A 19,528-nucleotide genomic window follows, 5' to 3' on the forward strand; every position below is an offset into this window, starting at 1 on the left:
AATACTGTATATCCCTTTACTCGAAACCCACCAACGCTGTCAGAGTCCGTGCAAAAGCTGACCGACAACTGTCGTAACGACTCTGATGGTTGGCCATACGCTGGTGTTGTTTACCTCATCGTCATTGACCAGCTCTTTCTTCACAACCTTCATGGCGTAGATGCGTTCCGTCTTCTTCAACTGCACCAACAGCACCTTAGCGTAGCTGCCTCGGCCAATCACCCTCAGAAGATCAAAGTCTGCCAGGCCCAGGCTGCAAGGCGATTTCCCCGTGTACCGCGGCTACAGGGAAATTAACAGGGTGAGCGTGTGAAACGGTTAACAACATAACGTGAAGTCAACTCTACGACAATGTATCATGCAACATTTCAGAACATCAGCCTTCATCAACAGATTCTTTAATGAAATATTGATAGAGCTGGTGATTTGGTCTGCACACAAGGGTGATTTCCTTTGAGTGGTTTGTAAATTAAGTTTTAACTGCACCACTTTTTCAAAGTGAATCCCAGTAATGACTTTTTTGTCTTTATTAAATACCATCTTGCTGCCTCCATCAGATTGAGCGCTTGTTGTATTAGTCCTACTTCTCTGTAAACCTGATTACAATCTTCACCATTTCCTCACTTATCTTCCCCTCTCTACTCATCTCCCCTGTAATCTGTTCTATAAGTGAACCGTTTCCAATACGTATCCATCTAACCTCCCTCCACCTGACAACCCCCATCCCCAGAGTCAACTTGGAACCAAAGATAAGATCATTTGGCTTGCCCTCTCTTATCTTCTTCTATCTATGTCCAACTGGATCCATTTTTATCAATCCTGCTCTATCCAACAACCCCCCACTCCAAACTACATACCTGGCCATTAATCAGCCTCGGGTGTTAAGAGCTGTGATAAAAGGTTACTTTATTAGCTCCACCAAAGGAAATCAATACCCACACCACTGCAAGGGTGCCTACGTCTGCATGCGCTCTATATCACACATGCACAACAGGTGGAAGAAGGATAACACAAATGTACACAATGGCAAAAAACCTGCTTCCAATTACATGTGATTTTATTCTCTATCTCCATCTTCTCACACAAAAAGTGCTAAACACACACACACACCAAGAGTGTTTGAAAAGATTCTCTCTCACCTCTTCCTCGTCGATAGGCAAGCTTTCTCTGGAGCCTTTATACGGAGGGCCTGCGAGAGGAGAACGTGAAAGACAGACAGAAGGAGAGGGGGAGGCAGGGGAGAAGAAAAAAAATATAGGAAAGATGGGAGAAAGAGGAGAGAAAGTAGGTGAGAGACAGTCACACGCTTTGTTCACAGCCCTGCAGTCGTTTCTCTGTGCTTGGTTAGTAGAAGAAATACCATTTTGTATCCACCCTTGACACAGTATTTAAAATAATAAGTATAATGTAATTGTTGTACTTGTGATCATTTAAAATCATAATAATCTACATAGATGCATTTTTAAACCGACTTAAACAAAGATATCTGCATCCAAATGTTTCCAGGATTGCATCCCACTACTTCCCAGGTGGCCTGTGAGTATTTATGGTGTAAGGTGTTTCAACTGCCTTACTAGCAGCAGCAACAGCGACATTAAGCCCTCTCATTCCAGTCAGCCTCTCAACCACCTGACTGGACTTAAGTCTGGTGCTGTACGTAAACCCAAAATGCAGCTGACCCAACTTGTAGTCTGGGTTGCATAGAGTCAAATGTTCCTTTATTACGATGAACACACGATGGGCTCTATAGTTTATTTAAACAAACACACTATTTATTCACTGTTTGAGTAACATCTGCTAAAAACAATGGTTATTTGTGTTGCCTGTATTTGATAGCTGACAGTGTGGAGAGACAGGCAACATGTGTAGACTGAGGGGTAGGGCACGCAACAAAAGGTGGCCAGCATCTTAACCACTTGGCTACCAGGATGCTCCTGTTGTAGCCTTTCTTTCAAATTAAACATATGTTGGTGATCTGTGTTTAAAGATTCACGTCCTCCAAATCAATGAAGCAGCTTGGCTTGACTATAGTATTTGTTGACAATAACAACATATAACAATAACGGCAGCCTTAACATAAAAGAGCATTGGTCATAAGCTGCAGGAAACAAGCCAATTTAAGACAAAAGAATGGCAAAGACATTCAGAAGTGAGAGTTAGATAAAAAAACATTTAAAACATTTTGGTTTGTAAAGTAAAGTTTCAAAAATGCATAAATTAACCAAAGCCTGTAATTTGAGTCACAGTTTGTGGCAGAAGGCGTCTCCCATGTGCTTTTTCTACATTTATGTGCTAATCTAAACCAAGTTATGTTGTGCATTTGTAAACACTCTCCAAAGTGTGTGTGTACATCAGTGTGTGTGTGTGTGTGTGTGTGTGTGTTGGTTACCTGGCTGTTCAATTGAGTCTAATTCACTCGGTGGCGCGCCGGGCATGATTGGTTCCTTGACAACAACATTGGTCATTAAGTATAATCAGCATTGAAAAACAGAATACAATCGTAAGTATATGTGTATGAGTCATGGATGGTAACGTTTCATGCCATCAAGCTGATAATTGTGACACTCGTCACAGCTCTCACCTGGATCATCTGTCTGCCACACTCCACTGTGACCAGTTTATGACACTTCTTGTGCACCAGCAGTTTGCAGTTGATGCATTTGTAGCCTTGTCTTCCCAGACCCCAGATGCGGTCTGTGCAGATGGCACAATGGGCTCGCTGCTCAGGAGGGCAGACGAAGAACAACCATCACCACAAGCAAGCACACATTATATTCCAGGAGATGAAACATGAAGCCCTGATGGTCGATAATTAAATCGTTCCGCGTTACCACCATGCCTTTTTACTTCATCAATCAATACAAAGTGAAATTAATTCAGGGCAATGGATGTCTCATTCTACTTTAAATACACATACAAAAACAAAGCTCTTAAATATAGAATGCGTTTAGGGTTCACGAGTAACACAGTAGATTTTAATCCAAGTATAATAATTCGACAATGTCAAACACGTGAAATACATATTATTAAATGAGTTAATGGCCTCTCAGTGTGAAATACTGCTCAACAAAATTCATAGTCACTTCTCACCCTGTTAAAGCGCTTGGCCTGAAAGGCGTGACCACTGGCATAGTAAAGCTTCCTCCAGCGCCTCGCTCCACGCCGATATATAGACTCTGTGAAAAGGGAAAAATGGATGGTAAATGGACTTCATTTATGGATTTCTACCAAAGGTCTCTGCAAATTGCCTGTAATTCACCTATTAATTAATTCATACACTTATGGTGGCAGAAACCAGAGCCATGCAAGGTGATGGCCTGTCCATCGAGAGCAACTTGGGGTTCAGTGACATGTGGACAGAAGGATCAGGGATCAAACCTTTGTTGAAAGGACGACACGCTCTACCTCCTGAGCCACAGCCACTCAGACGGAGGGCTGAGTGCTGCTTCACCTGTGTGTGTGCGCATTTGTGTATCAGTGTGTAGAAAACCAGTTTGATCTCTATGAGGAACCTACAATTTTCATCTGCAGTATGATTTTCTCCCACATTATTGCTGGTAAGATAAACTAAAGCCAGTGTGTGTTTATTTTTATGGGCTGTAATCATCGCCCTCACACAATAAAACTACATTTTCTAAAATCTTTCTAAAAAATGGTATAGATTTGAATGTTATAAACATGAAGTGGGTGGCTCAACTTTTCCACTATTTGTTACACGATAGTTAAACATGCGCGCACACACATTTCAGTTTAAAGTATTCATTTGGGTCCTTGTTTCCCAAAATTCATACTTCTGGCTAAACTGTGCATGTGTAACTTCAGTGACTTATACAGTGTGGGAACTTCACACCATTTTCTGCTTTGAATCTGTAGTCAGATGTTTAAAAAATAATAATTTCTTTCTGATAGAATTTGTGTAAACATTAAAATATTAGATTTTAATTTATAAAGCCGATTTTTTTTTAGGGTGATACACAACCACAGGCTTTTGAAATCATTATTGTTTCACAAACTCAAGCCTTATTGATCCTTAATTGAGTCCATAAGTGTGAATCATGGCTTTTTTAAAATTCTCATGGGTATATAAGAATTTACTCAAGTGCCCCAAATTAAAAATGTAAATTAAATAGATGTTTATTTGCTTCGATTGGTCAAACTAAAAAAAAAAAGGAAAAGGTTTAACTCACTGTCTTCCCCCGGACACGGCATACCAGGTTTCTCCGGTACACATGGGAACACTGGGGGAAAAAAAAATCACCAAAAAAATCATATTTCTGAAGTCTATTTCAACAAAAGGAGACGAGTCTGACAGCATTCATGTGAGGGTGTTTGAATGCTGCTGGGTACATTTCACTTCCTCTCATCATGACAGCAGTTAAAACTACCTGTAGCAAACCTGTCGCCTGGAGCAATTCACACTGATATTCACTCATGTTGTTCTTACAGAGCGTGTGTGCAACACGCAGTGGGGGGGGAAAAAAAAGACACAATTTTGAAGAAAAAGACGACAAAGATTACACAAGCGTGTGCATGTTTGTATGAGTGTGACAGAGAGAGACGGATCGCGCTAGACTGGGGGCAGTGTGAGTCAGAGGCGAGGCGTGGGCTACAGCCGACAAACGCGTTAACGAGCAGACCTGACGACTCCCCGTGGAACCGTTGCATCCTCTCCTCCGTCCCCCATCCTCCGTTCATCCTCCATTCATCCTCTGCCTTCTTGCTTGCATCGACTGCACTCTTGATCCCTTCACCTCTAATAAGATTACATCTTTACTTTAACCACCCAGCCCCCGTTCCCTTTCACCACGGGTTACATGTTTCTACACACAAGAGCCTGTCAATCAAGGATTGCATGTCACTCCACCCCGCTGCTCTGCGTCTGAGTTAGCCCTGACCTCTAGACTCACGAAGTTGTGCAACTATTTGTCAAGAAGGCTAAGCTCAGACGAGGATGTTAAGTAGCTCAAGGGCCCACAGACAGACGCCAAGAGCAGAAGTAAGTTTTACAGGTCAGTGCCGCATTAACCCGATGCTTTGATGCTTATTTGTTGTGTACAGAACATACATACAACATCTGTGTTCAGCTTTTATCAACATGTAAAAAAAAATTTTTTTTAAAGGAAAATAATTTTAAAGCAAGCAGCATAAACTAGTTATCAAACCCAGAGATTTAAATGTTGGTGGTAAACCAAATTTCAATATGTTATTTACATGTTTGTGGCCCGACATAATGCCAGACAAAGAGAAGGAAAAAAAAATCTCACTCAAACCGTGTTCAGACGAAGAAACTGTTCCAGACTCCAAGTAACCCAAATATAGATGTCTATTTTAGTGAGATGGATAGATTGCCAGCTATCTTTTGGCTTTGCTTTTAGGTAGTATGCTTGAAATGGTATAACAGATATTTGTTAATTTATAATACGATAGATCTTTGATCAGTATTGTTAAAGATAAATAAACTCTTTTATAGTTCTAAAGAGACGTTTTCTGTGATTATTTTGTGTATGTATTGTGCTAATAGCTGGTTGTTATAGTCAGCGCTTTACTGTTCACTCTGAATGTGGAACAGTACTTTGACTATTGACATGTTGAACACCAATTTTGAGACATAATCCAGTTTGGTTATTGGTCCCTGATCCCAGTGTGGTGCCCCAGTATTATTAATATATGTTAATAATTTTATAATGTCAACAATTACATTTTCATACTTTCTAATAACCAAACCCACTCCTGCCACATCCCAAAACTGACATTGTTGATACTTTTACATGAGGTGTGAAATAATCTACACATTGTTAATTAGCTCCTATGATTATAAATGCAACGTGTTTTATAAAATGTATTGGGATTATACTGTATACATTTCACCTGGTTTAATGTCCCTTTTTTCTTTTCTGTTGCTATAATTGAATTTGTATTCAGTATCTCAGTTTAAGCAGAAAGTACTTCACTCATTATTTTCATGATATTGCTTGTAATTAGCAAATCCACCTCTTTCACGTGACGGTGCTCATAGCTGAATAGTAAAGCGGATCAGAGAGCACCAGTTAAGCAGCTTATTGATACCAGTTGTCCTGATTCACCAATGCTAGGCTCATTAAAACCTGTTAACCTAAAAAGAGAGCCAGACTTAGTTGAACTTACTTTGTGGTACATCATGCCCCAGACACACATTGCTTAATTTGTATGTCATTGTTTATATTGAAGTCTACATTTTCAATTGGTTTAGGGTTTTCCAAGATTGAGATATCAAATATATGGAACATGCCAACACTCCTGAATTGATTATTTTTGAAATACATACACAAATACTAGATTACAGATACAAATTATGTATATTATGAATATCTTTTGGTTCTGTTTAGATGCTGTTCAAGATCTGTTAACATTTTGTAATGTTTGCAAACAATGCGGTTGGCAGACATAGATTTATATTCAGAAAAATGTACTACGAAAATGCAGTAATACTAATACTATTATTACTACTGTGTACAAACCCCAAAATATTTTTAACAAACAATGTGAAGATTGTTTTTTTTTTCTACACTATTAGCAGATAAGAATAAATACTAGTACTGGCAGGCAGCTAACGACTACACAGACTACACAGGTCGGGTGCACTGCGGCTCAATGAGCAGAGATGCAGTACAGTATTGCTGCCAAACTTGACTGGTCATAAAAAGTTCACTGGAGAGGCGAGAGGACTATTTCCAGAGCAGAAAAGATAACAGGCTTCTCATATGGACCTCTTACTGACCAGCCCCTGGTGGCAATCAACATCTTACTGTGTACAGAACAGGAGAACATCCTGTGAGTTAAATCCTAAAACGGTTAGCTGTAACGGTGTGAAAAGCAGCGAGGCTCACCATGGATAATGAGCTCTGAGTCTTTGTTGAGTTCGTAGAGACGCAGAGCTTCTTCCAGCTCCAGTTGAGACGACACGGTGCAGGGGTCACCTGACAGCAGAGGAGAGACAAGATGTCATTCACCACATCAACAAATACAATAAGATTACTGGGAGAAATCAGTTGTAAAACGACAGGAAGCAAATGTTTTACAACCTTCTGAACTAACCGGGTTTCTATAAAACCTTGGTTACTAGAATTAGATTTCTGCTCTTCGACAGAACACTAATGAGTTACGAACCTGCAGCTTGAAGGCAATATTTTTATGTTTTATTTGGACGGGCAGCACAGTGAGAGAACAGGCCCTGTATTGAGAGGACAGGCCCTGGAGTGAGAGGACAGGCCCTGTATTGAGAGGACAGGCCCTGGAGTGAGAGGACAGGCCCAGCAGTGAGAGGACAGGCCCAGCAGTGAGAGGACAGGCCCTGTATTGAGAGGACAGGCCCTGGAGTGAGAGGACAGGCCCAGCAGTGAGAGGACAGGCCCTGTATTGAGAGGACAGGCCCTGGAGTGAGAGGACAGGCCCAGCAGTGAGAGGACAGGCCCAGCAGTGAGAGGACAGGCCCTGTATTGAGAGGACAGGCTCTGGAGTGAGAGGACAGGCCCAGCAGTGAGAGGACAGGCCCAGCAGTGAGAGGACAGGCCCAGCAGTGAGAGGACAGGCCCAGCAGTGAGAGGACAGGCTCTGGAGTGAGAGGACAGGCTCTGGAGTGAGAGGACAGGCTCTGGAGTGAGAGGACAGGCCCTGGAGTGAGAGGACAGGCCCTGGAGTGAGAGGACAGGCCCAGCAGTGAGAGGACAGGCTCTGGAGTGAGAGGACAGGCCCTGGAGTGAGAGGACAGGCCCTGGAGTGAGAGGACAGGCCCTGTATTGAGAGGACAGGCCCTGCAGTGAGAGGACAGGCCCAGCAGTGAGAGGACAGGCCCTGGAGTGAGAGGACAGGCCCTGCAGTGAGAGGACAGGCCCTGGAGTGAGAGGACAGGCCCTGTATTGAGAGGACAGGCCCTGGAGTGAGAGGACAGGCCCAGCAGTGAGAGGACAGGCCCAGCAGTGAGAGGACAGGCCCTGTATTGAGAGGACAGGCCCTGGAGTGAGAGGACAGGCCCAGCAGTGAGAGGACAGGCCCAGCAGTGAGAGGACAGGCCCTGCAGTGAGAGGACAGGCCCTGTATTGAGAGGACAGGCCCTGCAGTGAGAGGACAGGCCCAGCAGTGAGAGGACAGGCCCTGTATTGAGAGGACAGGCCCTGCAGTGAGAGGACAGGCCCAGCAGTGAGAGGACAGGCCCTGGAGTGAGAGGACAGGCCCTGCAGTGAGAGGACAGGCCCAGCAGTGAGAGGACAGGCTCTGGAGTGAGAGGACAGGCCCAGCAGTGAGAGGACAGGCCCAGCAGTGAGAGGACAGGCCCTGCAGTGAGAGGACAGGCCCTGCAGTGAGAGGACAGGCCCTGTATTGAGAGGACAGGCCCAGCAGTGAGAGGACAGGCCCTGCAGTGAGAGGACAGGCCCTGGAGTGAGAGGACAGGCTCTGGAGTGAGAGGACAGGCTCTGGAGTGAGAGGACAGGCCCTGGAGTGAGAGGACAGGCCCAGCAGTGAGAGGACAGGCCCTGGAGTGAGAGGACAGGCCCTGCAGTGAGAGGACAGGCCCTGCAGTGAGAGGACAGGCCCTGGAGTGAGAGGACAGGCCCTGGAGTGAGAGGACAGGCTCTGTAGTGTGTGGACAGTATACTTCTTATTGTGCGAGTAAGAAAATGAGTCTAAATTTCACAAATAACCCACTGCTGGAAACTGACTTGTTTATTTTAGTTTTAAATCAGATTTTGTGTTTAATTTTTTATTTTTATTATTTGAATAACTGTTTAGTGATTTGTGGTATTTTGTAAGGCAAATAAGCAGAGCTTTAGCTCTGCAAATGTGAGGACGTTATGCTTTCTTTGCCATACATGATAGTAAACTAAATAGCTTTGGTTTGGGGCTGTTGGTCTGTCGGAAATAACAAGACACTCAAAGTTGTAACCTTTGACTCATTTTTTCTTTTTCTAGAAATTAATTGGCAGCGCTAAAGGTAACAAACCTTTCCTTTGTCAGTTTGCACTGCTGCCAAACTGATATACTTCCCGCTTTGCTTTAATCATGTTTTTGTGAGAATAGCTAATCCAAGCCCTTTCCGTGCTCCTCATTAGGTGCGTGTATCTGTGCAAGCTATTAACACATTTTATTTCCTCACCTCCATTTAATTACCTGTTGACAGGTCCCATCCTTTATTATCAAGTTTCTATCTTTCACATGCAAACATGTTAGACATCCGATAAAGGCGAACAAGTACTTTTAATTGCACAGAATCAATAGACAAAGTAGAGACTATTAAGTGTTACACACACTATATTTTCCAGAGCAAAAGATTGTGTGTAAAATGTGGGTTATACATGCCATTTTTTTTATTTATTTTTTTTAAACCTATCCAACCGTTTTGGGTGTGATTTGCAATACATGAACATTGAGTAAACATTGCAGAAAGTGTGAAAACAAACTGTGACAGTCGATGTGGCAATTTCAAATAGTTTCCTTCCTTGGCCTGTTTGCACAGTGATCAAACTATATAAATAATTAAAATACCACTGAGACGCAGATCTACTTATTTCCTTATCACTAACAGTTAGGTGACACACTCGGAGAGGCAGTGAGACCCGATACTGAGGCCATTGATTTTATTCTTCGTGCTCTACCTGACTAATCACATCTACAAACCACTGTGAGAAACTATGACACACCGTGTGAATTTAAAAACATACAGAGTGCTGGAGGATGACGAAGAACTTGAACTTGGGTGGACTAAGATAACCTTAGAATCGGGGTTTTATTTTTATGGAAAAGTTATGGTTTCCGGAAGAGTCATTAAGTCTGTGAGTGGAAGTCCATGTATGTTACAGAGAGAACACAGGAAGAGAGACAAACTATTTACAGTAAAAGTACTGATAAGGATGAATCGCTCTCCAATCTAAATGTTCCCACGGCAGGAAGCTCAGTCAACGTTTATCACTATACGGAGTGATGCACTTCTATTTTTGTTTTGGGGTAATGGAGCACATTTGATTTGGATTATAGACCGACTGATACAGGATTTTTGAGGTAACTACCAATGTCAATACTTAAGAGTTTAAAAAAAACTAATAACAATTTAATAACTGACATTAATTTACACATACAAACACATTAACAAAAAAAGAAATAACTGTTTTGCGATATGCATAAAAGTATATGCCAAAATCGTTTTATGATAAATAAACTATTTTTATGAGTGATTAATCTGTTGATTATTTTCTCAATTAACCATTTGGTCTATAAAATGTCAGAACATTTTGAAATATAACCATCACAACTTCCTGAAGCCAAATTTAGACAGCAGTTTGAAAGTAGGACTTCTTCAAGAGTTAACCGTCACATACAACAAAAAGAAAATCCTAGTCTAAGTAAAGTAAGTAAAATTAAAAAAATCACAAGAAGTACAGACCTGTCGCTGGCATTTGGTACCTTTTAAACCAGGGTTACAAAAGTATTGATTAAACCAAGGTGCATTCTTTAATTATCGTGATAATGATATATGACATGGCATCGCGGAGTTGTCTGCATGTGGTTCCCATGGGCGGGGGAGGAGCGACAGCAAGACTACTTCATTACGACCATCAAGCAGCTTTTCTTTCTCAGACAGGCAAATGACTCCAGTGATTGTATTTGGGTGGCAACCAGTGGGAGCCGATCTGAGTCTAATGAGTTTGGGCAGGCTGACCTTATCCTGAGCAGAGCAGTCCGACGGCTCCATCTTTCCTATGACACTATTACTGCTGCCTGACAACAAGGAATTAGGTGTGGTAGGGCTGCACTATTTGACTGAGAAGAAACACACGGCATTGCTGAATGCTGGCACATGTAGCCAGTTTACATGATGTCACATGTGACAATGTCTAGAGTTTCATTTCGGAAATGTATTTCTCCTGTAATGAGAATTTTGTATCTTATGCCTCCACTTGAAGCATTAAAGTGTGGAAAGGTTGAGGGAGGGGGGGGACGTACCTTCCTCGTCGATCCACTTCATGGTGAAGAGTTGGTCATTGTCCATGGAGCACATGTCCTTCACCTCCCCGTACAGACCCTCGTATGAGATGGACGGCTCAAAGTGAGTGATCATGATGTCCCTGCAGAGAAGACAAATAAGTCAAGCATTTTATTTGACATTCGCAATTCCTCTGGATGCACCAATCCAACGTGTGGAATTGTGTTAAGCATCAGTTACATTCCTTTAGCCAGCACTGGTATCAAATCGGTACTCTGCATCAGAAGCAAACCAGAGCTGTGATATTAGAATAAGATTATTATTAGAAAGTCAGATCATTCATCCCTAGTGGGCAAAAAGATTTTATAAAATACATCTACCACCTTGTGTAAAGCACACATTTGCTGTATTGATGTTAAGGCAATAAATACCAATATATATATATATATATATTTTAATAAAGATAATTCATTCATTTTGATAGTTCTATTGAGTACTGAATGACGGCTGTCTCAAAAACAATAAAAGGGAAATAAAAACAGAGACACATATTTTAATGTGCATTAAATCTACAAAAATAGTATCTGTGTTTCAAATGTTGTATATGAATTAGTCAATATGATGCATTACCACTGGCAATCAATATTAAAGATGGACTCCGCAAACACCCCATCATATTAATATACATAGTTACTATGGCCAATAGTGAAAATAGTCCACTGATCAAAATATCCCAGTCCCCAAAGTGACATCTATAAATAAAAAACATTACAGAGAATATTTAGTGTTTGTTTGATAACTAATGGATGAATCCATTGTTCCTTCTCACTCGACATCTCTGATGCCCTCAGAAAAAGACTTTTGAGGTGTGAGAGCGTCCTTTCCCCCAAAACGCTGCTGTGTGTGAGTCACAGTCTTGCAGTCTGTCACATTTATGTGGGCATTCATCTGTACAGCATGATTGTGGGTGGTTGAAAAAAAGAGCAAAATCAGGGGCGAGAAAAACTGAAAAAGAAAAAAGGAGAGTGAGCGAGCCACACACTCGAGCAGAATGAATCACAGTCGATGGTGATTGTAGTATTGTGTATTGTGACCGCTTTGGTGAAGGCTCACTGTCCACCACTGCACTCCATCACTTCCTGGAAAGCAGTCAAAACACTTGGCGTAATCAACAAGTACATCACTCGCAGCTTCCTCAGTTCACACATGCACTCAAACACTATGGTGAGACGTGGGGGAGGGGGTGCAGTGGTGGGTGACCGAGAGCATCTATACCCTGTAGGTGGGATCATCTGTCGGCCAACATTTCATGGCGGCGTTAGGATGGATGGCACTTGCAGCCTCTGCAATGTTTACAGGCCAACGATGGGGGATGGAGACTGTACACACATTCACATTCACAGGTCTGCAGGCGACATGGGGTCTAGGAAACGGTGGTCAACATGAAGGGTTAAGCGCGGTAAAGAAGTGGAGTAACAAAGAGGAGGGTGTAAAAGCCGTCCCACCGGCCATGGAGTGGATCAAGAACAAGGATCCCTTACTCTCTTTACTGCCATCGTCGAAGATAGAGACAGTTTTTCATCAACTTGAGAGCTTTACAGCTGAATGATAAAATCACAACATGTGGTGTGAACAACACACACACTTTCAAGGACGTCCACGGTCAGCAAAGACGGTGGTGTGTGTAAGGTGACTGTAGGGTCAGACCCTGTAAAGGAGCAAACGCACACACACACAAATAACATCGGACTGATATTTCAGTTTCACATTAATGTTGAGCAGTTAAAGAGAGCAGTTTCCGCACAGCATGTATTAAACAGTTTTGAGCGAAAATCCCACATCAAGAATGAATAAACCGTGTTGAGCAAGAATAAATTTAGACGGTTGCCTCCTCCTTCCTCCCCTTTCTGACTCTCGTCCTCCATCCTGCTGGTGTTAAACTGTTCCTGTGTGAGGGGGGACAGGCAACGACACTAGGAACAGGATGGCATCTCTTCTTCCTCCTAAAGCCCTTCAGAAGATAGACAGTGTATGAAAACGTGAACGAACGAACGCACGCACGCATCAACGTTCCTCCTATCGTATAACTGCTGTTTTATAGGTTTTTGATTGCTGTATAGTTGAGCTGCAATTATATAGACACTTCATTCATCGTTTGTCATTTTTTTCAAGCAAAATATGCCAAATATTCAATGGTTCCAGCTGATAGAATATGAGGTTTTGATATCTTTAGGTTTCAATGTGTCACGCCGGTTAACTATTTTACTACAGAATAAACAAAAAGCAGATAATTGAGAAAATAATTGACAATAAAAAAGATTTTTTGTTTCAGCCCTAATTTTCTGTTTTTTTATCATTTAAAAAACGTTGACATATATACTGTGCGTCAGTGGTTAGCAGGTCTGTCTTTCAATCAGGGGGTTCGTGGTTCAATCCCCGCCCTAGTCGATGTGTCCTTGAGCAAGACACTTAACCCTGAATTGTTCCCTGTAGCTGTGTCTACAGTGTATGAATGTAACATGATTGGAAGTCGCTTTGGATAAAAGCGTCAGCTAAATGAAATGTAATAATACTTGCATTAAATTACTGATAGACATATAATCCACAGGCTGATAACATATTATCTTTAGCGGCAGGTCTGCTGTAAAGCACATTTTCTCTCTTTTGTACGTACATAGTTGATGTGTCTTCACAAAACTAAATGATGACTAGAGTTGAAATGATCGACCAATTAATCAGTTCGATGATCGATAGAGAATTAGCAACCAATTCTGATAATTTATTAACGACTGTCAAGAATTATCTGGCTTTTCAAGTGTGACATTTTGCTGGTTTTCTTCTATGATAAACTGAAAACAAGAATTCTTTAAATGTCATCTTGGACCTTGTCCTTTGTCATAGCCTTTGCTGCATTTTTCACTTATCATTACCATTTTACAACCCATACTGATTATTGGAGAAATTAATCTGCTGATAAATAACAACTGAATTTATTTTAAGTGAAAGTGACAATCAAGGCTGACAAGCAAGCAGCGGTTGGTTGACTGCTTCCTTCGACTTTGAAAATAATGCATTTTTAACACTTTTCAATAAATTAATCTAAAAGAGGAACCGAAAAATGATATTCAAAAAAGGAGAGGACCCTTTGTTACACAAAACAAAGGCAAGACTAAGGCAGAGAGGATTTTGTAGAGCGAGACTGGGAGCTCATCACTGGTGAGTAACTGGGATGAAGCAGCATTCCACACAGACTTGGCATTCCTCTGCTAGGTGACGTCCCACAGTACAGCTAAATTAAAAGGAGGAGGAGGAGGAGGAGGAGGAGGAGGAGGAGGAGGAGGGTGCTGGCTTGTGCCCCTGGCATCTGAACTGCCATGAGTAAAACTCTGCGGCCCCATCTGCCCAGCATAAAGCCATTCGTCATTTGTGAGCGCTCAAGCAGTAAGAAGGGTCCGGGTGCCGCTCTAGGCTTCCATGAACACCTTGTACTATCCGTCTCTCTGTCACTGTTGCCACACATGGAGATGCCCCCTCCCTCCTCCTCCTCCTCCTCCTCCTCCTCCTCCTCCTCCTCCTCCTCCTCCTCCTCCCCGCGACAGCTTCACGCAACTCGCACTCGGAAATATGGAAGTGCTCACACTCATACACACTTTGAAGCAGCATAAACAAACACGGCGATGCAAATACGGAAATGCACGTGCTGAAGTTTAGGCTACCAAAACCACAACAGGTCAGGATGACTAAAACAAACTGCAAGATGCTGTGGTCTCCAGGCAACACAGCTCTCCTGCTGTGCCGAGCATGAGGGTGCCATTGTGCCGCTCGTCGCAACACAATGGCACCAACTAAACGCAATCCCGCGAGAGACAAGGTTTGACACGTGCATGCAACCACTTGAGCATATCTGAACTGCTGCGTCGAGCGGGTGTAATCCCAGCTTCCTGCCAAACAACATGCCTGAAGTTGATCTGGCACATAAGAAGTCTTGTGTTAGTCGGTGCTGGCAACTCAAAATAATGTTTCTGGCCTGACATGGTTACAAACTGGCAGAAACGTACAGAAATGTTGTATGTATTTTAAGAAGACTACAGTATAAACAGTGTAGCATTTTTGTAAACTTCTTTTCCATACACAGATGCTGGATGTGTCAGCCCAGGAAGTGATTTACACCTCCACCTGCTTGAAGGTGTGTGTAACTATGGCTGTGACTAGTGGTTAGTGGTCAAAAGAGGGGCTCTAAAAAGGTGGACGACACACATTTAATTTCCGATACTCTTCAAAATCAAAGTACCGAGTTTTTATTTTGCTGCTGGAAAGTTCCATCCAACAGCATTAGTAGACTTGTTTTATTGAAGAATGGCCGCTAACAAAGCTCTGCTAATCCTGTGATTAACACATTTCATTTCCTCTATATTCCTCACACAAAAGTGAGTTATTTTGTTATTTAAAAGCTTTCATTATGAAGCACCAAATCAGGAAATGTGGGGTTATCATCAGCAGCAACAACTCCCTTACAGCTGGTATGTGAAACATTAAAATAAAGCTGATATAAAGAGTACCAAGAGGAGGACAGGAGAGAAACTTAACTTCAAAACACAGAGATTCAGTTGGAAGCTACAAAAGGACTGAGTTGAACACAGAGACTTTTGAAAATGTCTTTCTCTCTGGTCTCTCAGCACACGCTTGTGTGAGGGAAAGAAGGGGGGTTGTGAGACGGCGATGGTTCATTTTGGGCGCGACTCAGCGCAACTCGTAAGTATGCGGACGTCTGCACAGATCCTATCCGTACGCACTCTGGTGTATAAAATCTATGTCACACGGACGCTCACATACTTGCCAAATGGAAACGCAAATCAGCTTGGCATGGTTTGACTCGGCACAGCCAAAAGTGCCAAAAGAAAAGCAGAGTTTGAGTTGTTTGCTTTATCTTTTAGAAATGGGAAATGGGAAAGAAGAGAAATGACAAAAAAAGGTTTGTGGCAATATTCACAAAACAGGACTACAGTAAGCTGACTGGTAAGAGACAAGTGTCAGAAGATTGCTGCCCTGAGCAAATAAAAACAGATTCCTGGAAAAATGTCATTACAAATTATAAATGGCATTGTTGTCTATCCAGACATTATGTAACGAGATCAAGAGCCAACCTGCAGGTTCAGAATAAAGGTTGGTATGCTTTCTTTTATTTTTTTATGGACTGTTTTTTAGCCTTATCTATTTTCGCTCCTATATTTGTCAGCTGTCAAAAACACTCACTTGTGCACTATTAAAAACACATGACATACATACAACCAATCCGGATACCGACGCAGCCTACATGACGCACAAGCTTGCACCTGCACTGTAGAAGAGTGCCCTGAAACAGCAGCCTCAAAACACCGCTGTTTAAAAGGGCGAGGGCCCGCAAAAGGTGACGTCGAGCTACGTCTGCACATGACGTTGCTTGGGGCTCTCTGGAAAAGGACGGAGTATTTTCACTGTTTTCTGACATTTCTGACAGTGATTGTGAAATTGTAAGCAGATTTAGTGATAATTTAAAAAAAATTAACTGTATGATTCACCACCACACTTTAAATTGAATCTCCTACCATTGTACAGTATCTGCATCACTGTCCGTTTCTGGTCATGTGGTCAGTGCATTTGAAGCCTTCTCTATTGTCTTAAAGAGAGCTAAATGAAGACGGGCCAGTGACGGGCTGAGACTGCTACCGGCTGACACCAGCTGGCCCTGACAGACAACAGACATGCAAATAGGCATAAATGGACTCAAAAACTAGACTGAAAATAGATGAGCTGAGAAAACAGAGTAAGGCCGTGGGGGGATTTCTTTCAGGTTTGAAGGAGGGACAAGCTGATTTAATTGATTACCACTTTGAAGCACAGAAACGGAACTAATCAGTGAAGTGAGCTTCTGTTGTGTTTAGGACACCTGCATTCTCTCCGACCCATATGTTCACATTAACAAGGGCTGCAACTAACAACTATTTTCATTACGGATTGATCTGCAGGGTGTTTTTTTTTATTAATTAAACCAAGCAACCAAGAGTCAAAACATGAAAAATGCCAGTTACAACTTTAACAGACAGAGCCCAAGGTGACATCTTTGAATGTCTTGTTTTGTCTGAACCAAAAGATATATATATATATATATATATATATATACACATATAAAAGATTGTAATCTAATAAGATGTATAATAAAAAACGTAAGGAAACCTAATAGATACCTAATCTATGAGTGCTAATCTAATATATTGTTTCTGTGCCACTCCTTTCTCCCATTCCAAACTTCTGTAGTGAAACAATAACAACACTGATGAGGTCCCAGCTTAACGTGTCCCGATGGCAAAACGAGACCATCTTACTGCATTCCCTCTTTGGCAGCATTGCTGAGATTCCTCAGCAGCCACCTCATGAATACTTCAGATGCTTCGTTCTGTGCGATGACACTAAATGGCCAGCACATATTACAGGGTTTCAGAGGTGTGTCCCAGAGTAAGTGAGAAATACAACAGGTCTGGCTGAGGTGACTTGCACTTCACGTTTTTCAAGTCTTGGCTGGGCTCCAATCGTTGGCTCTAATAGAGACAGAGAGGCTGGGAGTGTCATTTAAACAACAGGGTGACCAATGATTTTCCATCATCGCATCTAAGCGCGAAACTAAAAACAGCTGAACTGCCTCTGCCAGGCTTGGTATGACAGACATTCAGAGCACTGGTATCTCCTGTATGTTACTTTATCAGGGATCAATAGCACACTGATATGTATGTGTTTATAATTAATGACTCGTTTGGGCTAGAGCTGAAACAATTCATCAATCAACAGGAAATTAACCAGCCACTAACGCGATGAACGAATCAGAGTAACCTAAGTTTTCAAGTGAATAAAAACGGTCCAATTCTTTTTTATTTCATAGTTACAAATGTATTATTCATTAAAAAATAATAATCAATTGATGAATTGATGGTGAAAAGTATCATTAGTTGCCACCCTAGTTAGGGTTGAGGTTAGGAAGGTGAGGGGAAGAACAAATAGATGAGAAATTTGTTTGATGGTAAAAGATGTGTTGTCTTATAAATACAATATCAGTACTTCTGAAAGTCTCGAGAATACTATCTCATATTTATTAACAGCTTGACCTCACATTGTCAGTCAGTCCAACATAATAAACAACAACAACACAACACCATTCCACAAAGGTAATCGTGATGACATACTGGCAATCCTTAAATGGCATATATAACGTCAATCTTGTCAACTTGCCAAAACAAAATATACTGTACTAGATTAATGTTATCTGGTGTATAACAGCATGGTGGGCTCGTTATGAACCTTATTAAACGGGGTTAATCTACCGGTGACAAAAGAGTAGAACTAGAGGAGACTGTAAACGAACAAACAGAGACTGACTGACTAGATGAAAGACTAACAGACAGAGAGAAGAACGAGAGGAGACTATCAGCCGACAGTCTAGTTGACAGACAAACTGACTGACTGAGAGAGTAGAACTAGAGGAGACTGTCAGCTGACTAACAGCTTAACAGACAGACTGACTAGATGACAGACAGGCTCGCTCCAAGTCTTACAAACTGTGTCAGATGTCAGATAAATAGCACAATCGATCCACAACAATTGTTGGACTGAATTTAAACAGCTTTCGGGTCCAGCTGACACGCGTCTTGAACAGCACACCGTCTTCCCCCGGACAACGCGTCTGGACAGCCTCACCTGTCTGGTTAAGTTTACCTAAAACTGGGAGCCGACGTTAGCCGTTAGCTGGGTTAGCTCACGTTAGCCGACTAGTTTGCGACTTTCCGAGTCTAAACCTGCTTCTATAGGACCGACTAACAAGATCCGAGACATAATGGGAGGGACTGGGATTTCTTACCCTTTATAATACGCTTTCACCCGGACTTGGTGGGAATTCTCGCCGGGGTGGGACATGGTGCTGTCCCGCAACGTCGGCATCATAAGCTCCGCCGTGGTCAGTCCGAGTCACCGATGCCTCCCTTCCTTCCTTCCTTCCTTCTTCGGCTCTCTAGTTGAGTACCGCGCCCCGAAACACTTTGTTTTTAAGGTCCGTCTAAACGCCAAGTGAACGAGGGGGCAAGTGTAGGTGAAAATTGAGAATTTGGCCTTCCTTAGAGAAACAACAATAACATGTAAAGTTAAAAAAAACTTGCGGGATACGCCAAACAACTCCCTACTGCAAAGGCCTAACGACGGACGAGTCCATTCTCGGAATGCTGGGGGTGGTACATATAGACACACAGACATTTATACTGGCGTTAAACCAATATTTTACTTTTAAATCCACTGTTATGTACAGGTTGTAAGTATACAACGTACAAGAAACCGGTATTATGTTAAATATCTCCGAAAAGTTCAATATATACTTTGCCTGCATTGGGACTGTACCAACTGAAGCACTTTACATGGGTGAGTGCTGCCTTCATGTTCAAACATCTCTGCTCGGACATCGTATAGGCCTTCAAGACATGTCGCGCATTCAAGTGCTGTGGTTTGGAACTAACATCAAAACTGACCAGGAACAAAAGGAAAAAGCATTTGTGAATG

The 19,528-nt window shown here is 42.1% G+C and overlaps 1 protein-coding gene across 1 annotated transcript in view; it reads right to left on the reverse strand.

Moving 5' to 3' along the window:
• prkci (protein kinase C, iota) overlaps positions 1–19,273 on the reverse strand; it is a 29,105-nt gene extending 9,832 nt beyond the window's left edge. Inside the window, exons 1-9 of the mRNA XM_034556440.1 lie at positions 18,840–19,273; positions 10,975–11,096; positions 6,867–6,956; positions 4,188–4,238; positions 3,091–3,176; positions 2,582–2,719; positions 2,390–2,444; positions 1,140–1,189; positions 115–282 (exon numbers count right to left, since the gene is read on the reverse strand). Coding sequence (XP_034412331.1) covers positions 115–282; positions 1,140–1,189; positions 2,390–2,444; positions 2,582–2,719; positions 3,091–3,176; positions 4,188–4,238; positions 6,867–6,956; positions 10,975–11,096; positions 18,840–18,922 — 843 coding nt within the window. The 5' untranslated portion in view covers positions 18,923–19,273. The remainder of the gene's footprint in view (positions 1–114; positions 283–1,139; positions 1,190–2,389; positions 2,445–2,581; positions 2,720–3,090; positions 3,177–4,187; positions 4,239–6,866; positions 6,957–10,974; positions 11,097–18,839) is intronic.
• Positions 19,274–19,528: the final 255 nt, after the last annotated feature.

The sequence above is a fragment of the Cyclopterus lumpus genome, chromosome 17 (genome assembly GCF_009769545.1).
Source record: "Cyclopterus lumpus isolate fCycLum1 chromosome 17, fCycLum1.pri, whole genome shotgun sequence".
NCBI classification, from domain to species: domain Eukaryota; kingdom Metazoa; phylum Chordata; class Actinopteri; order Perciformes; family Cyclopteridae; genus Cyclopterus; species Cyclopterus lumpus.